Genomic DNA, 21,397 nt, shown 5'->3' on the forward strand with positions numbered 1-21,397 from the left:
TCCCATCCTCCCCCCCAAAAGGGAGAAAAAATTTCATTTCATCCTAACTCAAATCTTCATATTCACTGGTGTTAATTGTGTGTCTCAGTATTTTCACTTAAACAACTATTTTAGTGCCCTAGGGCATTTCATGATGAAAGGATTAATTACTTAAACAATTAAAATAAACAATTTAAGCAAGTAAAAAAATGGATACAATAAAAAAAATAAATAAAATAAAAAAGTATTGCTCTAACTTACAATTACCTGCTGGTCAGGTGAGATTGACTCGAGTGCTTTCTGAATAACACGACAACCATACATCTGGAGGGCTAATGGCAGAACATGACCACGAATGCGTGTTGCTAGGGCTAACTTTTGATCCAGGCTTCCAAACTAAAAGAAAATAAATATGCAGTTAAACAAATGAAGACATATTGCAGCATGCTGGAATTTATATGTCAGAGTAAGTATTTTCACAAGGTACTACATGATGGTAGTACAATTTTGTTTGTAATACTTCAAGGATTTTTCATTTTGTATTTTTGTGGGTATATTTATCAGAATCTTTTCTAAATGCAACATTTTCTAATATTCCACATTCAGTCACATACCTGCTATCAAATGCATGACCTTGAAAGACAACAGAAGAAATCGAAATAGTTTATACTTGTCTGTATGTAGCAATATTTAAATGTAATAAACCACTTATTCAGACAAATTATACCAGGAGAATTTATTACAGGTCACTATAATGTATGAATCCAAATCAGATTTTCTCTGATATCTCAAACTTGTACTGGCCAGGCAAGCTTAGGGAACACATTTGTATACAGTAACAGGAGGGGACAGGGGAGTGAGGGGAGGTATGTCAACTCCTGGAGTAGATTCTTGGTAACTTCGTATCTTTCTTGAACAATGATTCTTAGCATGGGCACTTTGGGAAATTTAGGAAACTTGGGTTTTGCAGAGCAAAATCAAAACAGTTTTATACAATAGCTGTGTTAAGAGTATGACTCAACCAATGTTTCTCACCAGTAGCTGATTCCTGTCTTTATTATCCCATTCATGGCACTACTGCAACTTCTGTGCTGCTCCACACTGAGCAGAGTAGAAGTCAAGCTTCATAACTAATACACATAACCCTGTTCCTAGATCCCCACACAAGCTCCTCAGTCGGCACAGTACAAGAGAGGACACAGAAGTGATCACTTGGAGAACCAGCTGGTAGCTAAGTTCACACAGCATTGCTGAGAACTGTTGAACTCCACACCTGTAGTGAACTCCGAAGAAAGCTCAAACAACTTCACCCGCCTACTTAAACAGTGAACTAAGGTCCCTTTCTACACGTACGGCCAAGTGCACTCTTTTCTTGAGTACTGTTCCTCAGAATTAAGATGAGAACACTTAATTGGCAATAATTATCTATGTATCCATCTAACTTAATATTATGGAAAAAACCAGTAACTGATGACCCTTGAGCAAGATTAAGATCTTACATACCACACATCAGTGACACTTTTTAGAAGATATTTTGATTTGTAAAAGGAAAAAAAATATAAAAAGAGTGAGCACATTGTTTCATAGACTACTCACTAAAAACTACGTTCTTGTTTACACTAACTGTCTTATTTCTTACTGGACATTTTCCAGCTTCACCTTCTATCCACTAAGACACTTTAATATGATCCTTGATTTAAAGAACACTATGCTAGATACATTTCCTACATATAACTTTTTCCAGGACACGGCTATTGCTTTTTCTTCTCTGTGCAAGACAAATTCTTTGATAAGGCTTTTTTTTATCTACCACAGTTTTTAACAGAAAACAAAGCTGTTTTAAATAGTATTTGTTGTAATATAGGATGCATCTTTGGACATCCCTTACTCAAAATTCTTCCACCTCAATATATTTTGAGTTCCCTCATATACAGCACCAGATGAAATTCACACAGCTATTTGAATGCAAGAGCATTTTCCAGACCCACTCTATATCATGATGCAATAATCAATAAAAAGTATCTTTCAAATATTTATGTTCCCTTTCATCTGCTGAAAGTCTCTGTAAGTTCTGCTAAAAGGCTTGCAAAGCCTGAGTGTGCAGCCTGTACTTTCAACAATGTTCACCAACAAATCCAGTGTAAAGAGAAACTGTGCCCATTATCACAAAAAGCAGGAGATACAGAACAGAAAAACATGTGCAGTGTTATACACTCGGGTTCCATGGAAGTCCAGTAGAATTCTGCTATGATGTTATGACAAAACCAGTTAAATTTCATCAGATTTACAGCATTTTGTTTGCATTTCCATCCATACACTTAGTGCTATGCTTACCTCAAAGAACTTCTGTATTACATAGTTTCCAAACACATCAGTCATCAATTGATATGCTGCTTGCAGGATCTCATTAAATACCATCTGGCGCTCAGCTGGAGTAGCTCGCTCCAGCTTCTGCTGTATAAATCTAAGTGCAAAAATAGTACATTATGCTTTATATCAACAACAGGAAAACCTCTCAAACACTGTTTCAATGAGACACCTCAAAACTCTAAAGAAAGTATTCAACATTTATAAAATTTATTAAAATGAAAGTAGTGCCTTTGCATACAAAAGGATACATTTCAGTAAAATTAAGACTTAAAACCTTTCATTTGAAAAGGATTAAAGATGAAAAGAATAACAACAACTAAGTACCTGATGATGTACTGATGAAAAATAGTTTTGCATTCCAGATGCCACATACTTTGTTTTCTTAATCAACGCCTTTTTGGTACCTAAATGCTAGAGTTTACAAGTCTAGTTATGAGGCTATTTCTACACTGAGAACTTCTATAGGCAGCTAAATTAATACTACTTTTATAATGAAATTTCCTAGAGAAGAAAAAGGTCATCATATGTGCTCCAACTAATGGCACGCTTTGAATTAAGATGACTAGCAGCTCATTCAAACGTTCAATGCTAATAAAACAGTATCAAAGCAGTAAAATATTATTAAGTCATTGACTGTACTATAATAATTACCTAGAACCATGCTGGTCTTGGGAAAATTCAACAATATGTCCGACAAGGTCCCTTAGTTGAAGATTAGGGAAACGGTTGTTTCTGAAATCTTCCAGCAGCCGGCTACGTCCAGAAGGCATAATGTCAGACCTACTGTAACGGAGGCGCGAAGGAGGGAAGAGCTGACTGGTGGAGCTAAAGAGACTGGAGGTACTTGCTGCACTGCGATACTTTGCTTCGGCTCCGGGTGCTGCAGAAATATAGCGACCACTACCATTTGTCAGTCCTCCTACAAGGAAGCAGCTCTGTCAGTAAAGGCCGTGAGGAAAATAAGCAACAGCAAAACCAGCAAGTGTACTAGAACTACGGATACACCCTGGAGCCAGAGAAAACAACAGTGCTGTCTCATTATTGGCATTTACCTCATTACGGTTGGAGGAGTTAGATAGTTTTATCTTCCAATAAATAAAACCATTCTCCTCCTCATTTTTATTTTATGTGAAGGGCACCAGGAAAAGAAATGTCATTAGAAGAATGTATCAAAGCAGGTAAAGTGAGCACCCACTCAGGCTTACAGAAACTTTTAGAATTGGGTGGGTCTTAAGCTTAGTGGGCAGATTTGCACTCCACAAGTCATACTGGCTTATACCCTTGTTAGCAGTCTTGAAGTTAGCCAATTGTTTCAAAATAGACCATGAAATCTGAACTACCCTTCAGTCCCTACTGAGGTACCTTTGCAAATTACAGTGTGTAAGGGCATTTTTGGGGAGGCACGTGTGGTGCCTCTTGTCATGCTGTACCTGTCCTGCAGGATATTTGACGACTTTAACATCCCAGGCTTTTAACCTGATACCTCTTGTAAGCACTAAATATGTCAAATTTCAAACCAGGTAACTAAGAATGTTCTACTTAATTCTAAACCAACTACAGCTATATCAAACTGAAGCTCCTTTCCTTGATGCGCAAACACTCATCACTCACACTACACTTCATCCTTCCTTACTTTCAAAGAACTGAATTGCTTTCCTATGTCTGGGTCCTACTCCTTTTTGCTAGTGATTCCACCCACAGCTCATCACCTCACGGTCCTGTGCATTTCTCCTCTCTCTGATCAGTTTGTGTCAATCTGAACTCCTCCAGTAGGCCTCTCCCCTCTACTTTACAACAAGCAGGAAGAACCACGCAAAGTATCTCTGCCAACTGCAGTATGACTTTCTAAAAGGATACTCTTACTATACTGCAAGCAGAAATAGTCAGACAATTGCCACCTAGAAACCTCAACTCTACTACTAAAACCAAACTAAATAAACAAAAAATCAAACCCAAAAACTCCCTTAAAAGTACTGAGCATGAATTGGAAAAGGAAAGAATTTGTTTCCTGTCTGGAAAGTGACATAGTAACTGAAGCCCTTTCAAAGTCAACAGAATAAATATTGACATTTGAATTTAAAACAAATTGCAGTATGTGCTGTTTGAATGGTGCTCTATTACAAACTTAATTTAAAAAAAAAAGGAAAAAAGAAAAAGGAAAAAAAATAATTTAAAAAAAAAAAAAAAAAAAAAAAAGAAAACAGCTGACAGTGCCCCAGCCAAGCCTTCTTTTAGTTCCAAGTATTTATAAGGCCAGGCAACAACAGTGTTATGGTGGACTGGTAATGTATTAATGGTAAAGTTATCTTTTCCAAAAGATCAAATTGCAATACCAGAATCTGAGATGTTAGTGCTCTGCAAGACATATCAAGCATCACATTTATTGCACTGTATGGTATTATGCCCTAAAATAGGAACAATTAGTATTTATTTTACGATTAGTTTTCAAAATTTAGTGATAAGCATCAGTGAATATTTTATGCCCCACAATACCTTTTAAAAACCACTACGTTTTCTTTTAAATTAAAGCCTCTTAATTCTTTTCAGCTAGAAAAATCAGAAACTATCATTTTTAGTTTCCATTGACAAGCACTATTTCCAGAAAAGAGGTGACAGCAACATGGTACTAACAAACAAAAGGAAAAAAGAAACCCAACATTCTGCAGGTGAAGCAGTATGAAGAGTGATGCTCTACAGTCATTTCTGTTCTAGGAAAGGCCTTCCAAGGAACAAAAAGTTATGCAGCTGAAATTATGGTATTTCTCATCTAGACTATGTAAATATAAGAATGCAATCCTGGCTTCCCTGTAAGTGCTGTGCAGTAACACTATTTAATATCACGAGAGGGCACCAAAGCCCATTTGAAAGGAAGTTATAGGCTACTCTTCTGTTGTAGCATCTCTATCGCTCCACTCATCACATGCTCAATTCTGTGCCAGAAACTAAAAGGGCAGTTTTGATCATATGCTCACAATCAGCATACAGTTATAGAATTGATCATGTGAATCAGGAATTGTTTCAGCTTTTTTTTTACCTGAGCCTTCATGTCTGTATAAATCAAAAGTGACAATTTACCCAGCGACTAAACCAGAAACTAAGAAACCTGGTAGCTTTTAACAAATATGCTATGTATGTGTAATATACAATACATTTCACACTCAGGATTATCAAGCCTTTTTTCAGTCTAATTTTGGAACCATCACCTTTTAAGACTTGTAAGACGACTATGCTGCAACTGGGAGGCTCCTGTCTCGCCTGTGAAACTATTTCAGACAATCACATTAAGCAGGACCATTATACAAGAAGGCTGAAAGCATACCCACTGTGCCTACAAGAACCTGTCATACCCAAAAGCACACAGAAAGCTTAACCTTGTAAAATACTGGACACTATTACAAAAAAAGAGTAATCTAATAAGTAATTAGCTTTTCTTCTCATGTAACTTTTCACATTACAGTAATGTTATGGCTCAGTGTCAACTTTGCAGATTTGAAAAACAATAAAACCCCCAAAATAAAAGCATATTGTCATAGGTACTTATTACATGCAGACATACTTGTGTGTACAATGGCATATTTTCTTAAAATCTTGTACTTATTATTTTCTTAGTCCAAAATCCCCAAAGCATTTGTGTGGACATTACAGATACCTGGTCTCCTTCCTGAAAACAGTGTCAACAGCTTAGAAAAAAAACACCTGAAACCTGAATTCTAGTTACCCGAATCCTTCTGGTTAGCCTGCAGCATCCACATGCTCTTCAAGAACTCGGGACACTTGTTTTACAGATTCTGATTCCAAACTAGGAACTAGGTCTTATTATAAGGTACTTGGGGAACATACCCTACTGAATAAAGCATTAAAAAATTTAAATACTTATTAGGCATCAGTATAGCCACACAATTCCAAACTCTTGGGGAATAAAGCGTGCAGTTCATTCTTCACATAATCATTTAGCTATCACTTCTGGTCTCATAAAACGAAGATGCACTGAATAATATTAAGTTGTTTTACAGTTTAATTGAACCTAAATCCCTGTGGCTAGTCCATAGAGAAGGCACAGAGATATAAAGGGGATATAGATCATCTAAACCAGCATCTTACTAAGCTTTAAAAACACAAAGCATGTAAAATTATTAACTCCTTAACACGGATAGCGTATTTAATGTTAAGGAGAACATGAAAAAAATTATTAAAAACTAGATTTAGGCACATTTATTTTGATAGCATTAGTCTGTTAGTACTTATCAAAGTGTTTTTTCATTTGTTTCTACTTAAGACAGAAACCAGATCTACCGCACAGTAACTGTTTTTACAGTATTTACTGTGTCAGCAGTATTTTCTAGTAACATTCTATAAAGTATTTGTTCATTTGTAAAAAAGTAGCTTCATCTCATCCTCAGCTAGAAGTTTCATCTTCATATGGAAAACAGAATTGCACATATCTATGTACACGTTGTGTATACTTTAGGAATTGATGGAAGTGCTTATTATGCCTGTTTTACTGCAGCCCTACAGAGTAGGTACAACAGCAGAGGCCAAGCAAAGCTCCCCATTCTGCCTTGGCCAAGAGGCCTTTACTCTTACCCACAATGACCACCTCTGAAGATAAAACAACATCAATCCAAACTACTAACAAGCTTGGCTTGCAACACAGAAAATAATTACCTCAAAAAGCCCAGAATTTAAAAATCCTTCTCTACACTAATGCTGCAATGTACCATTAGAGTAAGCACTACCAACCTAAAAGGATTTTTATGACATAGGAAAAATACTTCCTCTTGCAGTTCTTTGTCCCTGGGAGTGAAAGGGTAGTTCAAATTCATGACCTTACTGCTCCAACTGATTACAGTAAAGAAGCAGTTACAGACAACTGACAAATCCCTTTAAATATAGGAAAACTGACACTAGCACAAAGTCATTAGCACATTCCTATTTTAGGATATTGGATAAAAGTTGGTGAGAAGAGATGAAAACAGTAAAATATCATTAATTTCTTGTAAAAGGGAAATTGGTCTTTTAAGCTACAAATTGCAGCAGTGTCTGACAAAGGGGTTATAAAATCATGCACCCTTTCCCAGTATTGTGCTCTAGATTCTGGTGGCTGAAACAGGAGCAACCGAGTTTGATGCCCATTTTAAAACAGGAGTTAAACTTAGCTGAACCTGTTGATACAAGCAGGTAGGACAAGTTTTGAAGGTGGAGGGAGAGCTGTGTTTGACAGGCATTATCAGAATACCAATGGAAACTGCATGCAGACATGAACTTACAATGTTGTTCTACTCTGAAAAGTGACTACATGATAATCATATCCTTCTTAAAATATACTGCCACTGTTTGATTTCAGGTATAACTTCTCATTTGGTGAGAAAACTTTGATTTACTTTTTTTTTAAAATTTTTTTATATGTGAGAACAAAATACATGCTTCCAGGAGTGGTTGATGAACAAACCAGAATAAATGTAACAGGACAGACAATTAACTGCAGAAATAAGTCTTTAACTCTGACATGGTGCACCTTGGATATAACTGCAAAAATATGACACAGGGTAGAGGTGCAGGAAAGGCTAAAAAAATTACTGTGTCTTTTGTGAAAGCAAATATCCAAACTACCTCCATTTCCAAATTTCAGATTGATTTGGTAACGTAGCAAAAAGTTTACCAGTAATCAAGGTCCACTTCACTTGGCAGATGAAGAGGACACATGGAAGCCAACGAGGTTGTGTCAATTTTCAGAGTACAACTGTATATTCTGGCCATTACACACTGATCTAGTACATGATTTTAACAAACTATTAGGCTTGGTTCACACTGCCAAACAGTTTGAAATGGGTCGAAGTCAGTATTTAACAATTTCTGCTGATAGAGGCAATCCTCTATACTGATCACAGCTTATTTTCTCAGAACTGAAAAAAAGTCTTTTAACATTTATCAAATGTGAAACAACACAAAACTTTGAATGTTTTAAATTTTAGATAATGCCTTCCAAAATTTGATTTAAGTATAGTTTTCAGCAATATGAAAACTATTGTGAGAGTACTTTGAAAAGAAAGAAAGAAAAAGATTTCCATGATAACCCCATTGTCAGATGTTCAGAACTTTCTCAAAAGCCTCCATTTGGGCTGAAACTTTCCATGCTTGGTCTCAGCCCAAAGGTGCACTTTGTAGACCTGAAAAAGGAAAAAAGGTAAGTAAAAAAAAATAAAACGTGCTGAAACATCCCCTTGCCCAGTTTTAGTTCGGGTATTCAGCACTTAACCATGAAGGTGATACTGAACTGTAAACGTAATATATTTTAATTATTTAACCTCGTTATACAAATCACTCACACATTTCTCACTTAAAGTGTATCCTGGTAGACACTTCTGAAAATTTTTTCCTGTTTTATTTGCACTAAGAGAAGTATAGGAAATTAGGTTGCCTATTGCAAGCATAGAACTGTGCCCTGAACAGTAATTGGAGCAACAGGCAACTCAATCTTGAATTATATCCAGTTTCACTGTATGATTTTAGCATCCAAATTAAATGACCAAAAATATTCGCAGTAAAAAAAGAAAAAGTTTATCAGGTAACCTCAGGTTAGAGGCATTATTTTCTAAATATACTCTAGACTGTGGTGGGGTTTTTTTAGATTTTTAATTTTATTTTATTTTTAATTTTTTTAGAGAAGGGTTGAGCTCCCATGTCATCTAAGTAGCCAAAAAAATTTCTAAGAGATTATTATCAGCATTCCTTTAAAAAACAGATCTGATAACAGAGAGCCACCACTGACAATGCCTTTTTTACTTCTTTCACAAATGCCTTTTTTTTTTTAATTCCACCAGCCTTGTGATAAACTGTCTTCCTGCCCAACCACCTGGGCCATGAGTTGTAGGCTGACTGATTCAAAAATCACCTTTCAACACATTTTACATTGAGAGCACCGCTCACTCTTCTACTTTATCATGGTAAGGGGCACTAGAGTGAAAGTCACTTCACTGCTAAACACATCATCTTAAAATGTCTTTAAAGTGGTAACACACTGAAGGAGAAACAAAATTAATGCACCTTTGCTTGTCATATTGTGGAAACATAATAGAAAAAGCACCAATAATTCTTACTGGGCTCTCTATCGGGATTCTGCAAGGGAAGAAAAATCAGTTGTTGGCCCAATACTGCCAAAAGCTGAGTGCTCTCCACTGTCAAATCAATGAGCATTTGAGCGTGCTCTTCACCTTTCTTCATTACAAAACTGTTTAACAGCAAAGGTAATGTGACATCTCTTATGCAACATATATTTTACACATAGAAATACATACACACATACAAACAAAAAGTGTTTTTTTGGTTTTTTGTTTTTGTTTTTTTTACCTAAATGCAAACTGGATGAGGATCCATGTGATGAAAGTGATGGCGGTGGCGTAAGTGAATGTCCTGGCGTTTGGCTTGGCAGAGGCATGCCTATTGGACTTGGAGAGGAGGAAAATCCCAGACTATTGTAAAATGGCTGCCCTATGGGTGCTAGGCTGCTACTAGATCTTTTGTACAAGTCAGAGCTAGTAGATAGAGAATCTCTCCTTGTGGCACTACTACTTGCAGAACTGCCAACTGAAGAAGAAATAAAAAGACCCTAATTACACAGTGTCAACTGAATAAAACCTATCCCCAACTACAGCTGGGCAACAACAGATGCGATCACAATAATTACAGCAATCGTTACGACAAAGACAATTACTGTGATAACCACACATGCTTTTAAGTAAATCTAAGTGGGTATAAACACACCACTGGCAAGTAATTTCACCAATGTCCACTCTTTCAACATTTCATACTAGACTTCTCACAGTAATATTGCAGTACTCTGTTTTAACTGCCTGGCTTCAGGCTTCGGGAGACATATGGAATTTGTAAGATTAGATTACACTGTCACTCTATAGAATAAATGATTCTAAAAATATTTCCACGAAATTCTTTGATAAAACTTTTTCCATCATAAATTATTAGTCAGACAGTGATACTCATTTCAGGAAAAAGTCTAGAGGCAATTACTTGTTGTTTAAGGGTTCACAGAATGATCTATGTTGCTGTTCAGCTGTTTCTGAACTTCCTCTTGTTTGTGAACCCCTCACCTGTAGGAAAAAAATGACTACTTAAAATTCCCTATGAGAATTACGGTTCTCAAAGAAGTATTTTGAAAAGAGGGAACAGGCTAAGAAGAAGACGAGAAGCAGAGCAGAGATAGGAAAATTAAGGTGAGAAATTAAAAATGTGATTTTACTGCTACCAGTGTTTCTGAAAGTCAAATTAGACTAGAGGCTTTGGATAACAATGTATTAGTGAAGGACTGGTTATCCTGCACAGCATCATTCAGCAGGGCGATGAACAGTCTAGGACAAATTAGGAGAACAATAAAAAATTTTTAGAAATGTTAAATTCTAGTATCTGCTGCATACTAGTGAAATATTAAACTAGAGTGCTTATTTTAAACACTAGAACATTGAACAAATGAACTTATGAAAAAAAACAAGATTATGGATATTTTAATAACAAATATGTTTCTTAAGCTGAATTTGGAAAATTGATTTCTACTTCAATTTAAAAAGGAAAGGCTGGAATTTATATTTCCATAATCTTTACCCTTTTTAAGTACCTTTCTACTAAAGCTGGCAGCATGGTCCAATATAAAGTAATGGCCCAATATAAAGGTCACCTGATACTTCAACTTTAAGAAACTGATTTGTTTTCTCATCACATTAGTAACTTGGCTAATATTTTTTCACAGCAGGTACTTACTCGGACACCATTTTTCAAAGAACTTCTGTCCAAACACTGTCATTTCAGAAATATTGTCAAGGAAAAGTGTTTTATCCTTATTAAAATAATCCAGCTACCTATTCGAGAAGGTAAAGTTTTCATGTAGTCAGACCAAATATGCCAGCAACAGGAGACCTTTATTTTCACTCTCTTTGACTGAACTAAAAATCTCTGCAAAATCACAGTTCATCCCAGTTCAGCACAGATCTGCTACAGACTCATAGCTGAAAACTCCTGACCATACACAGTGCTTCTGAGATGGCTGATAAAGGTTTTTCCCTGCAATTGAATTTCTAGGCTTCTGTCTGCCATGTCAAAAACAGACTCTTGAAACTGCTGTCCAAGATTCCACCTTGTGTTGGGAAGGCCCATCAGGCAATGTGGAAAGGATATTTTCTATTTCAAGTGCAGAGGAGACAAAAGCCAAACACAAGAAATAGACTAGGGAGGGAGGAAAGAGAAAAAAGGAAACCAGAAGAAGGAGGAGAGAAAGGTCAGACAAAGGAGCCAACAAGGAGACTGCAAGAAAAACTAGAAAGCACTTTCAGTGAGGATGAGAAGAAAGCAGATCTGAAGAAAAGTTAGGCTCTAGAAGGTATATGTGACCGTGGGGCAAAAAGACTGGAATAATAAGCTGATGATGGGAACATCACACAGTACGAGCAGAAACAGAAACATATTTAGGAGGGGGAAGTAGGAGATAAATGTTGCCTGGAAACTGGGAAGGAAGACATACTAGAGGAGAAGCCAGAAGGAAAAGATACTGGACTAACTAGGCAAGGAGATTGAGAATAAGAAACCAGAAGAGCAAATTAAGGCAACAGTTGAAAGAAATCTCAAGCTTTGAGACCAGCTCTACAGGTTCTGGCTCAGTAAACCACATAAATGTTAATACAATGCTACACGATGGATTGTTGTATTTCCATCTTTCAGGGTTTCTTACTCAGCTAAATTACTGCAGCTTACCAAGTTACCAAATGCAGCTGAGCTACATTTTCACACACACAAGCAAAGCTCACAAAACCCAGCAGATAATTTGCACTAGCTTACTCCTCTTTGCCCCTGCCTAATCTAATGCAATTACTCTACAGCTGTTACAAGCCAGGAGAAGGCATTTGGAAAGCTGTCACAGTTGATCTAATTCTCGGCTACCTGTTAAGCTGCAGTAACTTATCATCATGTACCTAAACCTTTAAAATGGAGGATGAATAACTTTAATATAAAAGAACAGAGACTGTAAGTACATACAGCCATTACAGCAACATAGGTTATGTTTGCCACTTCCAGTTGTTACTTTGTTCAGACATTCAAGCTACAACATGCTCACCTTTACATTTTTTTGTAGAGCTATTTTTTTTCCTCCCTGCAAAAACTGAAAACATAAGGGCAAGATGTGTACTGCCATCTATCAGTACTCATGGCTATATTTTAACTGAAATTCAACCCTTTCAACACACTGAGGGGAGTTACAAAGAAGTTGAAACCTTGGCAGATAAAAAATTAACCTTGTTTTCAATTTGCCTCAACATGCATTTAATACCATTTTTGTAAGTATTCATCTGTGTAATTCAATTCATATATATATATATATATATAGCTCAGGAGCTCTCTAAAAAATAAATTATCAGAAAGCATTTTTTTAAGTGGCTATTAGAGCAAGTACAATTTATACTTGGCAGAAGGGCACTTTCAATATACTTTTATTCTAATAATACCACTAAAAATATTTCAAGTTTAGATAGCACCTTTCATCAGCACTTCTCAAACTGCAAAAGCACAGGGTTCCTGCTTCCCTGTGGATACTGCCATGCTAATTAAATCACCTCAGATACTGCAAGATTTCAGCATGTGCTCTCCATGCTCAGGGCTTTGGACAAAGCTCTGGAACTGACCTTTGCTACAAGAAAAAGGCTTCCTCTCCTGCACCAGAAAGAACTATGCTGATTGTTCTTAAGTAGATATACAACTAAAATTTGTGTTCTGTGAAGGTCCTTATGATAAAGCTGGATAAAAACTTTCATAACTTAAATCTATTTTATCTAGAGGCTTAAATGGATGCACTGCATTAAAATGCAGATATACTTATCATCATTATCTACCAATGTATTGAAACTGTACCTAGAGTGAAATACACCTGCTAAGGATTCACTGAAATCCTGCAAGTAGCTCAGGACAAGTTATATTACAGAATATAGCACTTGGAAAGCATAATTACTTTGTAAATAAAATTTACCTGCTGTGGCATTAAGGAAAACTAAGAAACTTTACACAACTGAGTAGCCTCAAAATTTGTCTTTTTTTTTTTTTTTAATTAAAAATGGAATGTTTTGAGTCTCCTTTTTAAAATGAAATATTAGAGAGGATCAGTGTAAAAACCTGATTCTGGATTTCCCAGCATTAGTTTTGTAAAAGTAAATAATTTTTCCAATTATTTTATGAAAAACAACACTAAGAAAAACTGTGTTGGCTTGCAGTATATTTGATGTCATTAGTCACTTACACTTAGTTACCAAATAACAAATATCATGTCTTAACACTGAAGGGCATGTTTTTCCTTCTTTTTTTCTTCATTTTTAACATTTCTTTCAATATTTGGGTTTTTTTAAAAAATTACTTTCCTTAGGGCATTTAATTTTGAAAAAAAATACTGTTAGAGTACATACATTTCCCCCAATTTCTACCCATCTGCAAGATATATAAGATTATAAACATGCTTCACTGATTTCATTAAAAGAATAATATTAATAAGAGGCAATTCAGTGCTGTAAACCTAGAGATTAATAGCCAAAGGAAATAGTCTTTAAAAAAATGGTGTTTCTCTTGCCTCACTAATACTGAATCTGGAACATAAGAAAACCTACCTCACATGTTTAAAAACTGTATGAATACGAAATTTCTGCTACACAGCAGAAACATGACAAAAACAATTATTTTAATTTTTTTTTAATATAAATGGGTTGATAATATTTAGGAGCATTTTGAAATAATTTAAGGCCCCAGATCTGTACAAAACTATTTAGGCTTAACTAAATCTAAGATTAAACTTACTAGAGTTAACAAGGATTATTCTTGTGTATTAAGCATTTTTATTTTATAAATCCTATAAAACAAACATTTCAATATTAGATCAAATTTAGAAAGTCATATGCTATTTAATTTGTTTGAAAAAAAATTAAGAATTTTCCTGACATGAAAATTACAACAAAAGAATGCATATTGCAAATATCATCAATTGTTATTTTAAGCACAGAATAAAGACCTCCTTGAAAATAAAAGCAGGCTTACTAAAAAACAGTAACAAACTTCTGGGCCAGAGTACAGCGATCAGTATGGAGAAGTATTTTGGAGAGATCTATGACTACAAGATATTGTTAAAAAATGCATCTTGTATACAGAGCCCGAGTGAACTTAAAAAACCCTTTTAACTCCCCTATAATTTGTTTTAAACTTGAATAACTTATTTTTGCATTCTTTGTAGACATCTACGTGTATGCCTGATGCAGATACATTTTTTTGCTTAACACAAAAGTCTCACAGAATGTCCTCACTATATTAACAACCTACCTGATGAGCCAAATCCACCAAGTGCAGAGCCGATAGCTGCTCCTAAAGAGCTGCTACTTCCAAAGCCAAGAGATGTGCTTCCTGGTTGGCCAGGACCATGTGAAAAAAGGGAACTGCTCTGGGAGTTACTGGTCAAAGAGTTACTGCCATAAAATGAATTGGATTGTAGGCTACTATTTGTTTGCTGTTGCTGTTGTTGTGGCTGGGCACCAAGTGGCCGAAATAGACCGTTCGTGGCTCCCGCGAGATTGTTTGCTGTTCCTCCAGCTGAAGCAGCTGCAGCTGTAAAACACACGTTTTCAATCATAATTACTCTCTCAAACATTTCTGACTGAAAATGGACTATTCAGAGCTAAACTGTATTTTTTGAAGCTCTCTTAAACAAGCAGAAATTCATATATTAAAGGACTAAAAGAAACTTTGTAGTATTACACAATCTTAATTACTCAAGGAAAAAAATGAAGACAGCATATGATGTAGGCTAATCAAGGCTGTAGAACTTTTAATGTAAATGAGGGAATTTTCAGTGTAAACACATTACTGTTTACTGAACTTTTTATATCCAAAGTTGCAATAGCAGAGTTGCAGCTAAGAGTCATTCAAAGACATCTCCAGCTACTAATGTCAGAAGCGAGTTCTGCATAGAGAAAGAAGCTTATAGATTAACTTAAAATCTAATTTTCTGAACAGATTAAGTTATTTAATCTGGGGTTAGTATTTTGGATTTTAATTTAACAAATGCAATAAATGGTTCAGTAAAGTAGTACTAGATCTTAGAACTGATTAAAAAAAAGATGAAAACTAGAGACTTTTGATATAACTAACTCTCCTCTTCTGCTGTCCGTTCTATACTTATTTTCCTTGTCACACTTTTCAGGACAAAATACTTTCAGAAGAAAAGCATAGCAAGGCTCCAGAGCAGTCCATCTTCTGCCAGGCCGAAGCAATGAAATGATGCTTCCTAGAGGACACCATTTAGAGGACTGATGAGAAGTGCATGTTATATGCATGGGCAGCGGAAGGAGAAAATGTTCCTATCTGACAAGTAACAACATTTGCAGAAACATGCCTGTATATGTATGGGGAGAGGACTCCAAATTTGAATTAAAAATGGAAAACCACATCTGAGAAACAGCAGTCTCAGAGAACAGGAGGAGACAAAGTAAGAAAGGAAGCATGCACGGTATATACTTCACAACTAGGAAACGTCACAGATGCATAGAAAACATCAATAATATCAAATACTAATCAACATTACTGTTAAGACTCAGTACAGAAGTGAAAGAAACCTCCATGCAGGATCAAACACTTACCTGCCTGTGCTGCTGCAGAACTGATTAGAACAGGAGTTGAGGCCACCAATCTGACTGGTGCACCAAGGCCAGTTCTCGCTCCAGGGCCTACTACTAAGGCACCAGTCTGATCGTAATAGGCAGTGGGAGCCAGCACTTGATAGCCTACACAACACAGAAGATGAAGATTAGTAGTACAGACTGTCTCATATAAGCAGCATTTCTTCTCTCCTGGAAATATTCTAACCACAAACTACAAGGACAAAACCAGATCTTTTCTTCCACATTGCCCTTGAAAGGCAACTGGACTTTAAAATGAAAAAACAGTTGAATGCTGTAAAACACTGTGACAAAGCTGGACTTAGAAATGCTTCATTTAATATTTTACAACTAGAATAACAGCTAAATTTAGTTATCTAAAGTTGAATTTACTGTCAAGGTTTAAGTTCTAACAGTATAGTGAGAAGGTACAGGCACAACACAACTAACCATATCTGGATCATTATCGAATCAACTTTCTCTTGTACTTCTTTGCACATGGAAAAGCTATTGAAGTCTGTACAATTAAAGGGCTGAACTAAATGCAAAGTTTGGCAATTCCATACATTACCCAGCCACACTTAGAAGTCCATCTGCAAAAGCACATTAGGAAAGGAATGTTGTATGTGCAGGACTACCTTGTACCAGTCAGTTTAATGGGAATAAAAGGCTGTAATCCAAGTATAACACTTAATTCAGCTGACAGCTAAGAGAGGGAATTGGGGGATAAAAGGAGGAGTTGAAAAAGGAAAAAAGCAAGCAGTAGGAAAGCAAACAGATACAATATATGAATGAAGGACAGCAAAAGAAACAAAAAAAGCAAAACAGAAGAACTTCATTTAGGACAAGAACAAGAGAATTCATTTTAAAGCTCTTGACACTTTATAGTGAAGTAGATGAATTGGAATAAGAATTCTTAAAAAACTGGAGATGAGCCAGGATAACCCGAGAAAGGGTGCTGTCAATTAAAATATAACGATGTCCAATTGTTAGGTTGGCTATTCTTATATAAAGCAATAAAAAAAACCCAACAGAGTTTCCATATTCCTCCCATGTTCATATCCATACTAATGCTAATAACAAAAAAGCCAAGATTGCAAAAATCACACATCTATTTTTGTGCATGTAAGAACAAAGATTTTGCATACTATTCTAAGTTGTTCATATCAGTTGCCATGTATCTTCAGAACTAGGTCTAGCAGAGTTCTCTCTGAAATGCAAATGGAACATAAAGACCTGGGCCTCCAATTTCAGGTAAGTACCACAATCACCAGCTTTCCAAGTCATAATTTCTCCTCCTCAGTTTCTAAAACAGCTCTGTAATCTCTTCTACCTGGACACCTTGCTCCAAAAAAAAGAGATGGAAACATCATCTGCCTACTGGCCTGGTGCTCTGCAGGGAAGCTGGAGACACTGGTCCAAATTCTCTCATACTAAGAAAATGTAAAGATACAAAGGTGACTCAGAGTAACTGAACAAGAGAGGAGCAATGAAAATCCAGATCTTTAGGTTCAACTCACGGTTCTGGAGGTGAATGCACTATACTGTTATGAAAAATTGTCATTACTATACTGTTACAAACCTGTTTGTTCTCACTGCTCACTATTTGATTTGCATTCTATTTACCTTCTCTTTCCCACCAACAGCAAAGGAAGGCAATTGTCCTCCACAGCATTTGTCTGAAAGTTTGGCTAGTTAAAAACAACCACAACATATTTTTACAATTGAATTCATTATGAAACCTTTGGTATAACTGCCACTGACTCTTCCACCTATAAAAATGTGCTATGCTGCTCTACCTTCACCACTAACAAAGACTGCAACATTTCCAAGGTATGAAAGATGAGTGATTGCTGTCTGTTCTACTGCAGTTCTGTAGAGAACACATCATAAAATATTAGAAGATTAGTGACACAGTAGGAAACCTTTTTATAATAACATGCACCTGCATACATTAGCAATGTTTAATTACTAGTACCTACATAATTTCTACTTCCACTTCTTCAGAGCTCAGAATTGGCCAATATCTACCAGTATTTACTCTGTCCACAAACGTACACACCCATGGATAATGCTGTAACTCTACAAAAAAAGCACTGATCATATGTTTACACCCTTGTGCTCATCTGAAACTAATATACAGCATTATATATGACTTCAGGCCCATGATGTAAACGAGCCTATTTTCCAATGCAAAATACTTTGGGGAGGGGATAACTCACAATTTTACATAAATTAAATTTACTGACATTAATACTAATGCCGTTTAATACACTAATATTAGAATTTCTAAAATAATTTACTTGTATGGCTGCTAAATTAAAAAATGGAAGCAACTTGGACTTGCTCTTTACACTACAAGATGCCCAATTTCACTTGACACTTCCCTGTCACTATCTTAACCTGTGATCCACCCACAGACAGGGCACTTTAAATTAGTAATGACAGGCTAGGTCAATAGCATCAAGATACTGTCTATACAGAAGGTTCAAGCTATGCATGAAAACTGATGGGTGCATCTGTGTTCCCAATCTCAGAAATGAATACATTCTGACCCGAAATAGAAGGCCTCAGCTTTCTACTTAAATCTACCAAAACAAAGCAATGTAGGACTACTTGTGAAATTGCTAAAACTTTGCTAAGTGCATCTACAGCCTCAAAGGTATAAAATTATTTGCTTTGACATCAAAAATATAATTTCAGAGAGACCATCTCAGATCAGATTAAGTAATCTAAGGACAGCTCTCATAGCAAAACTTAAATCTTCCCTTTCTTCACACTATTCCACAAACTTTGTGCCTCATCCCACAAAGGTGAGCACAAAGATAAAAACTTCCCCAGCCTTCTTTCTTATCAAAGATAAGGTGGTGACTTGGCAGATCTTCTCCTCTAATTCCCTCTCTCTTCCTGTTTCAGTTTTTATTACCTCTCCATCACATCATTCTCTCTCCCCGTGCCTGTGCAATTTCCCCTCCCATTTAACAATTATCAAAGCTTACTTCAGTGCCTTCACATTTGTCCTGGTTTGAGACCCCTAAAATCCAATTCCCAAGTCCAAGCCCCCCTCCCACATCTCAACCTAGTGTGAGATGGGTTTTCCAGACACAACACAAGACTCAACATGGGGGGAAAAGGGAATTATATTACAATCACTATACACATAAATATTATAATACATCATATAGAATCTTAACTATCTCTCCTTAAATAAATCAGTATTTACAATGGATCAATCTCTTCTCCCTCCAACAAAAGTGCAGAAGGGAAAAGGAAAGATCCTTTCCACATTTAGGGCAGCAGCCTCTCTTCTGTCTTCCATGCAGCAGCTGTAGCTGGACTCTTGTAGGTGGATCTCCTTCCATTACACACAAGGGGGGTCTCCTCTCCCCCCTCTCTTCCGTGGACTGAGATATCAGGGACAAGCTCACGTCACCACGCCATACCACAAAGTGCAGGGGCATCTTCGTGATGGTCCCTTTCCTCAGGGGATTCAAGCTCCCTTGCAGAGCTCCCGTGCTCTGTCTCAGGCTGCTAGCTTAGCAGCAACAGCGGGGGGGGGGCCAAGGTCACCCCTCTGCATTCCATCTGGTTGTCCTGGTTCAGTTTTCCAAGATGCCTGAGCTTCTCAGCTCCTCTCTTTGGTGCATGCTGCACTCTAAGACTCCTTTCAAGCCAGAGTCCATCTCCCTCCTCCTAGGAGAGGTCTCAAAGGGATTTTGGGTGGTTTGGTTCAGTTCTTACCCCAACTCTCTCCATAGAGTTTAGTCTTCATTTTCTCTCTCTCCATTAGAGATCTCTGTGTCTTCCTGCCTTGGCTGCAATGCCTGTTTGCTGCTCTTTATCTCTTTCTGGCTCTTTGCCACTGTTCTCCGTCCACTGCTGCTCTGCCACCACTCTCAGTGTCTCCCGCTGCTGCTCACAGGGGAGAAACTCCCCCCAGCTCTTGGCTACAGATACCTGGCCCAGTCTTAACACCATTCCAGGTTCCTGCAGCCCCCCAGATGGGGCTGGGGGTGGCCCAGCCCCCAGTGGGGCTCCGGGCCCCTTCTCCTCGTGGCCTCAGAACATGGCCACTCTCTTCCAACAACAACTACAACATCCTTCCCTTCCAGTCTGCTTGTGGTATGTTTATATTTTGCAGGAGCGCTCATTGGCTCAACCCCAAGGGTCACCACTCCGTGGGGGTGTCGTGGTTTGGACCTTGTTTTCCCCCAGAGGCTAAGAGAAGTGGTAGACCCCAAGGGGTGGAAACCCTTGGAAGTTTTGAAGTTCTGCCCAATGGGCGCTCCTGCAGAAATGTAAACATATCACAACCAGACCGGAAGAGAAGAGTTGTAGTTTTGGTTGTTGTAGGAGAGGTGGCCATGTTGTGAGCCACGAGGTAGGGGCTCTGTGCCCCTTGGGGCCTCTGGCCCCCTCCCAGCCCCTGGCTGGGGGGCTGCGGGGACCTGGAACAGCATAAAGCTGGGCTAGGTGCCTGTAGTTATGTCGGGAGATGTTTTTTCTCCATGAGCACAGAGCAGCAGCCGGGACTGACCAGAAAAACGGTGGCAGAGAGCCAGGAGATAAGACCTGAACTGAAGGAGCAGCAGAAGCAACATGCAGCACCAGAGAAAAGACTCCTGGAAAAAGAGAGAGAGAGAGAACCAGCAGCTGAGAGACAGAGTTTGGGGTAAGGCTGTACCAGACCCCCCAAAACTCCTTTGAGACCTCCTGGAAGGAGGAAGATGATGGACTCTTACTTGAAAGAGCCTTGGAGTGCTACAGCACTTACAGAGAGGAGCTGAGAAGCTCAAAGGCGTCCTGAAGCTGGACCAGGACAGCCAAAGGAATGTGGAGGAGGGCTTCGCCCCCTCCACTGCCTGGAGACAGAGCACAGAGCTCTGCAAACGGGAATTTGAATCCCCTGAGGAAGGGACTTTCACGAAGATGCCCCTGCATTTCGTGATATGCCTGTGGTGATGCGAGTCTCGTCCCTGCTGGCAGTCCACAGGTGAGGCCTTTGCTTGGATCGAAGGAGAGCCGAGGGGCTTGGAGACCCCCTTGTGTATGTTGAACAGAGATCCAGCTACAACAACCCAGTTACTGCTGCATGGAGGACAGAAGAGGAGCTGCTGCTTAAGGACCGGAAGGGATCTGTCCTTCTTTCCCTCCTGGACTTTTATTTGGAGGGGAGAGGAGACCTGATCCATTGTAAATACTATATGTCATGGTAGAGATAGTTTGTGATCATGCGTATAATGTGATGTTATATTTATTTGTACAGTCATTGTAATATATTTCCCTTTCCCCCACTTTGAGTCTGGTGTGTTTTGTCTGGAAAAGCCCATCTCACATTAGGTTGAGATGTGGGAGGGGGGATG

The 21,397-nt window shown here is 37.8% G+C and overlaps 1 protein-coding gene across 9 annotated transcripts in view; it reads right to left on the minus strand.

Annotated features, from left to right (window-relative positions):
- Positions 1-21,397, minus strand: part of PUM2 (pumilio RNA binding family member 2) — a 73,518-nt gene that overhangs the window by 8,027 nt on the left and 44,094 nt on the right. For 4 of the 9 annotated variants that reach the window (XM_064650616.1, XM_064650615.1, XM_064650612.1 and 1 more), the window contains exons 11-16: positions 16,017-16,160; positions 14,704-14,985; positions 9,697-9,933; positions 3,001-3,268; positions 2,314-2,443; positions 241-375 (exon numbers count right to left, since the gene is read on the minus strand). In XM_064650616.1, coding sequence (XP_064506686.1) covers positions 241-375; positions 2,314-2,443; positions 3,001-3,268; positions 9,697-9,933; positions 14,704-14,985; positions 16,017-16,160 — 1,196 coding nt within the window. The remainder of the gene's footprint in view (positions 1-240; positions 376-2,313; positions 2,444-3,000; positions 3,269-9,696; positions 9,934-14,703; positions 14,986-16,016; positions 16,161-21,397) is intronic. The other 5 variants (XM_064650613.1, XM_064650614.1, XM_064650619.1 and 2 more) reach the window with 4 other exon arrangements.

The sequence above is a fragment of the Pseudopipra pipra genome, chromosome 3, assembly GCF_036250125.1.
Source record: "Pseudopipra pipra isolate bDixPip1 chromosome 3, bDixPip1.hap1, whole genome shotgun sequence".
Lineage (NCBI taxonomy): Eukaryota > Metazoa > Chordata > Aves > Passeriformes > Pipridae > Pseudopipra > Pseudopipra pipra.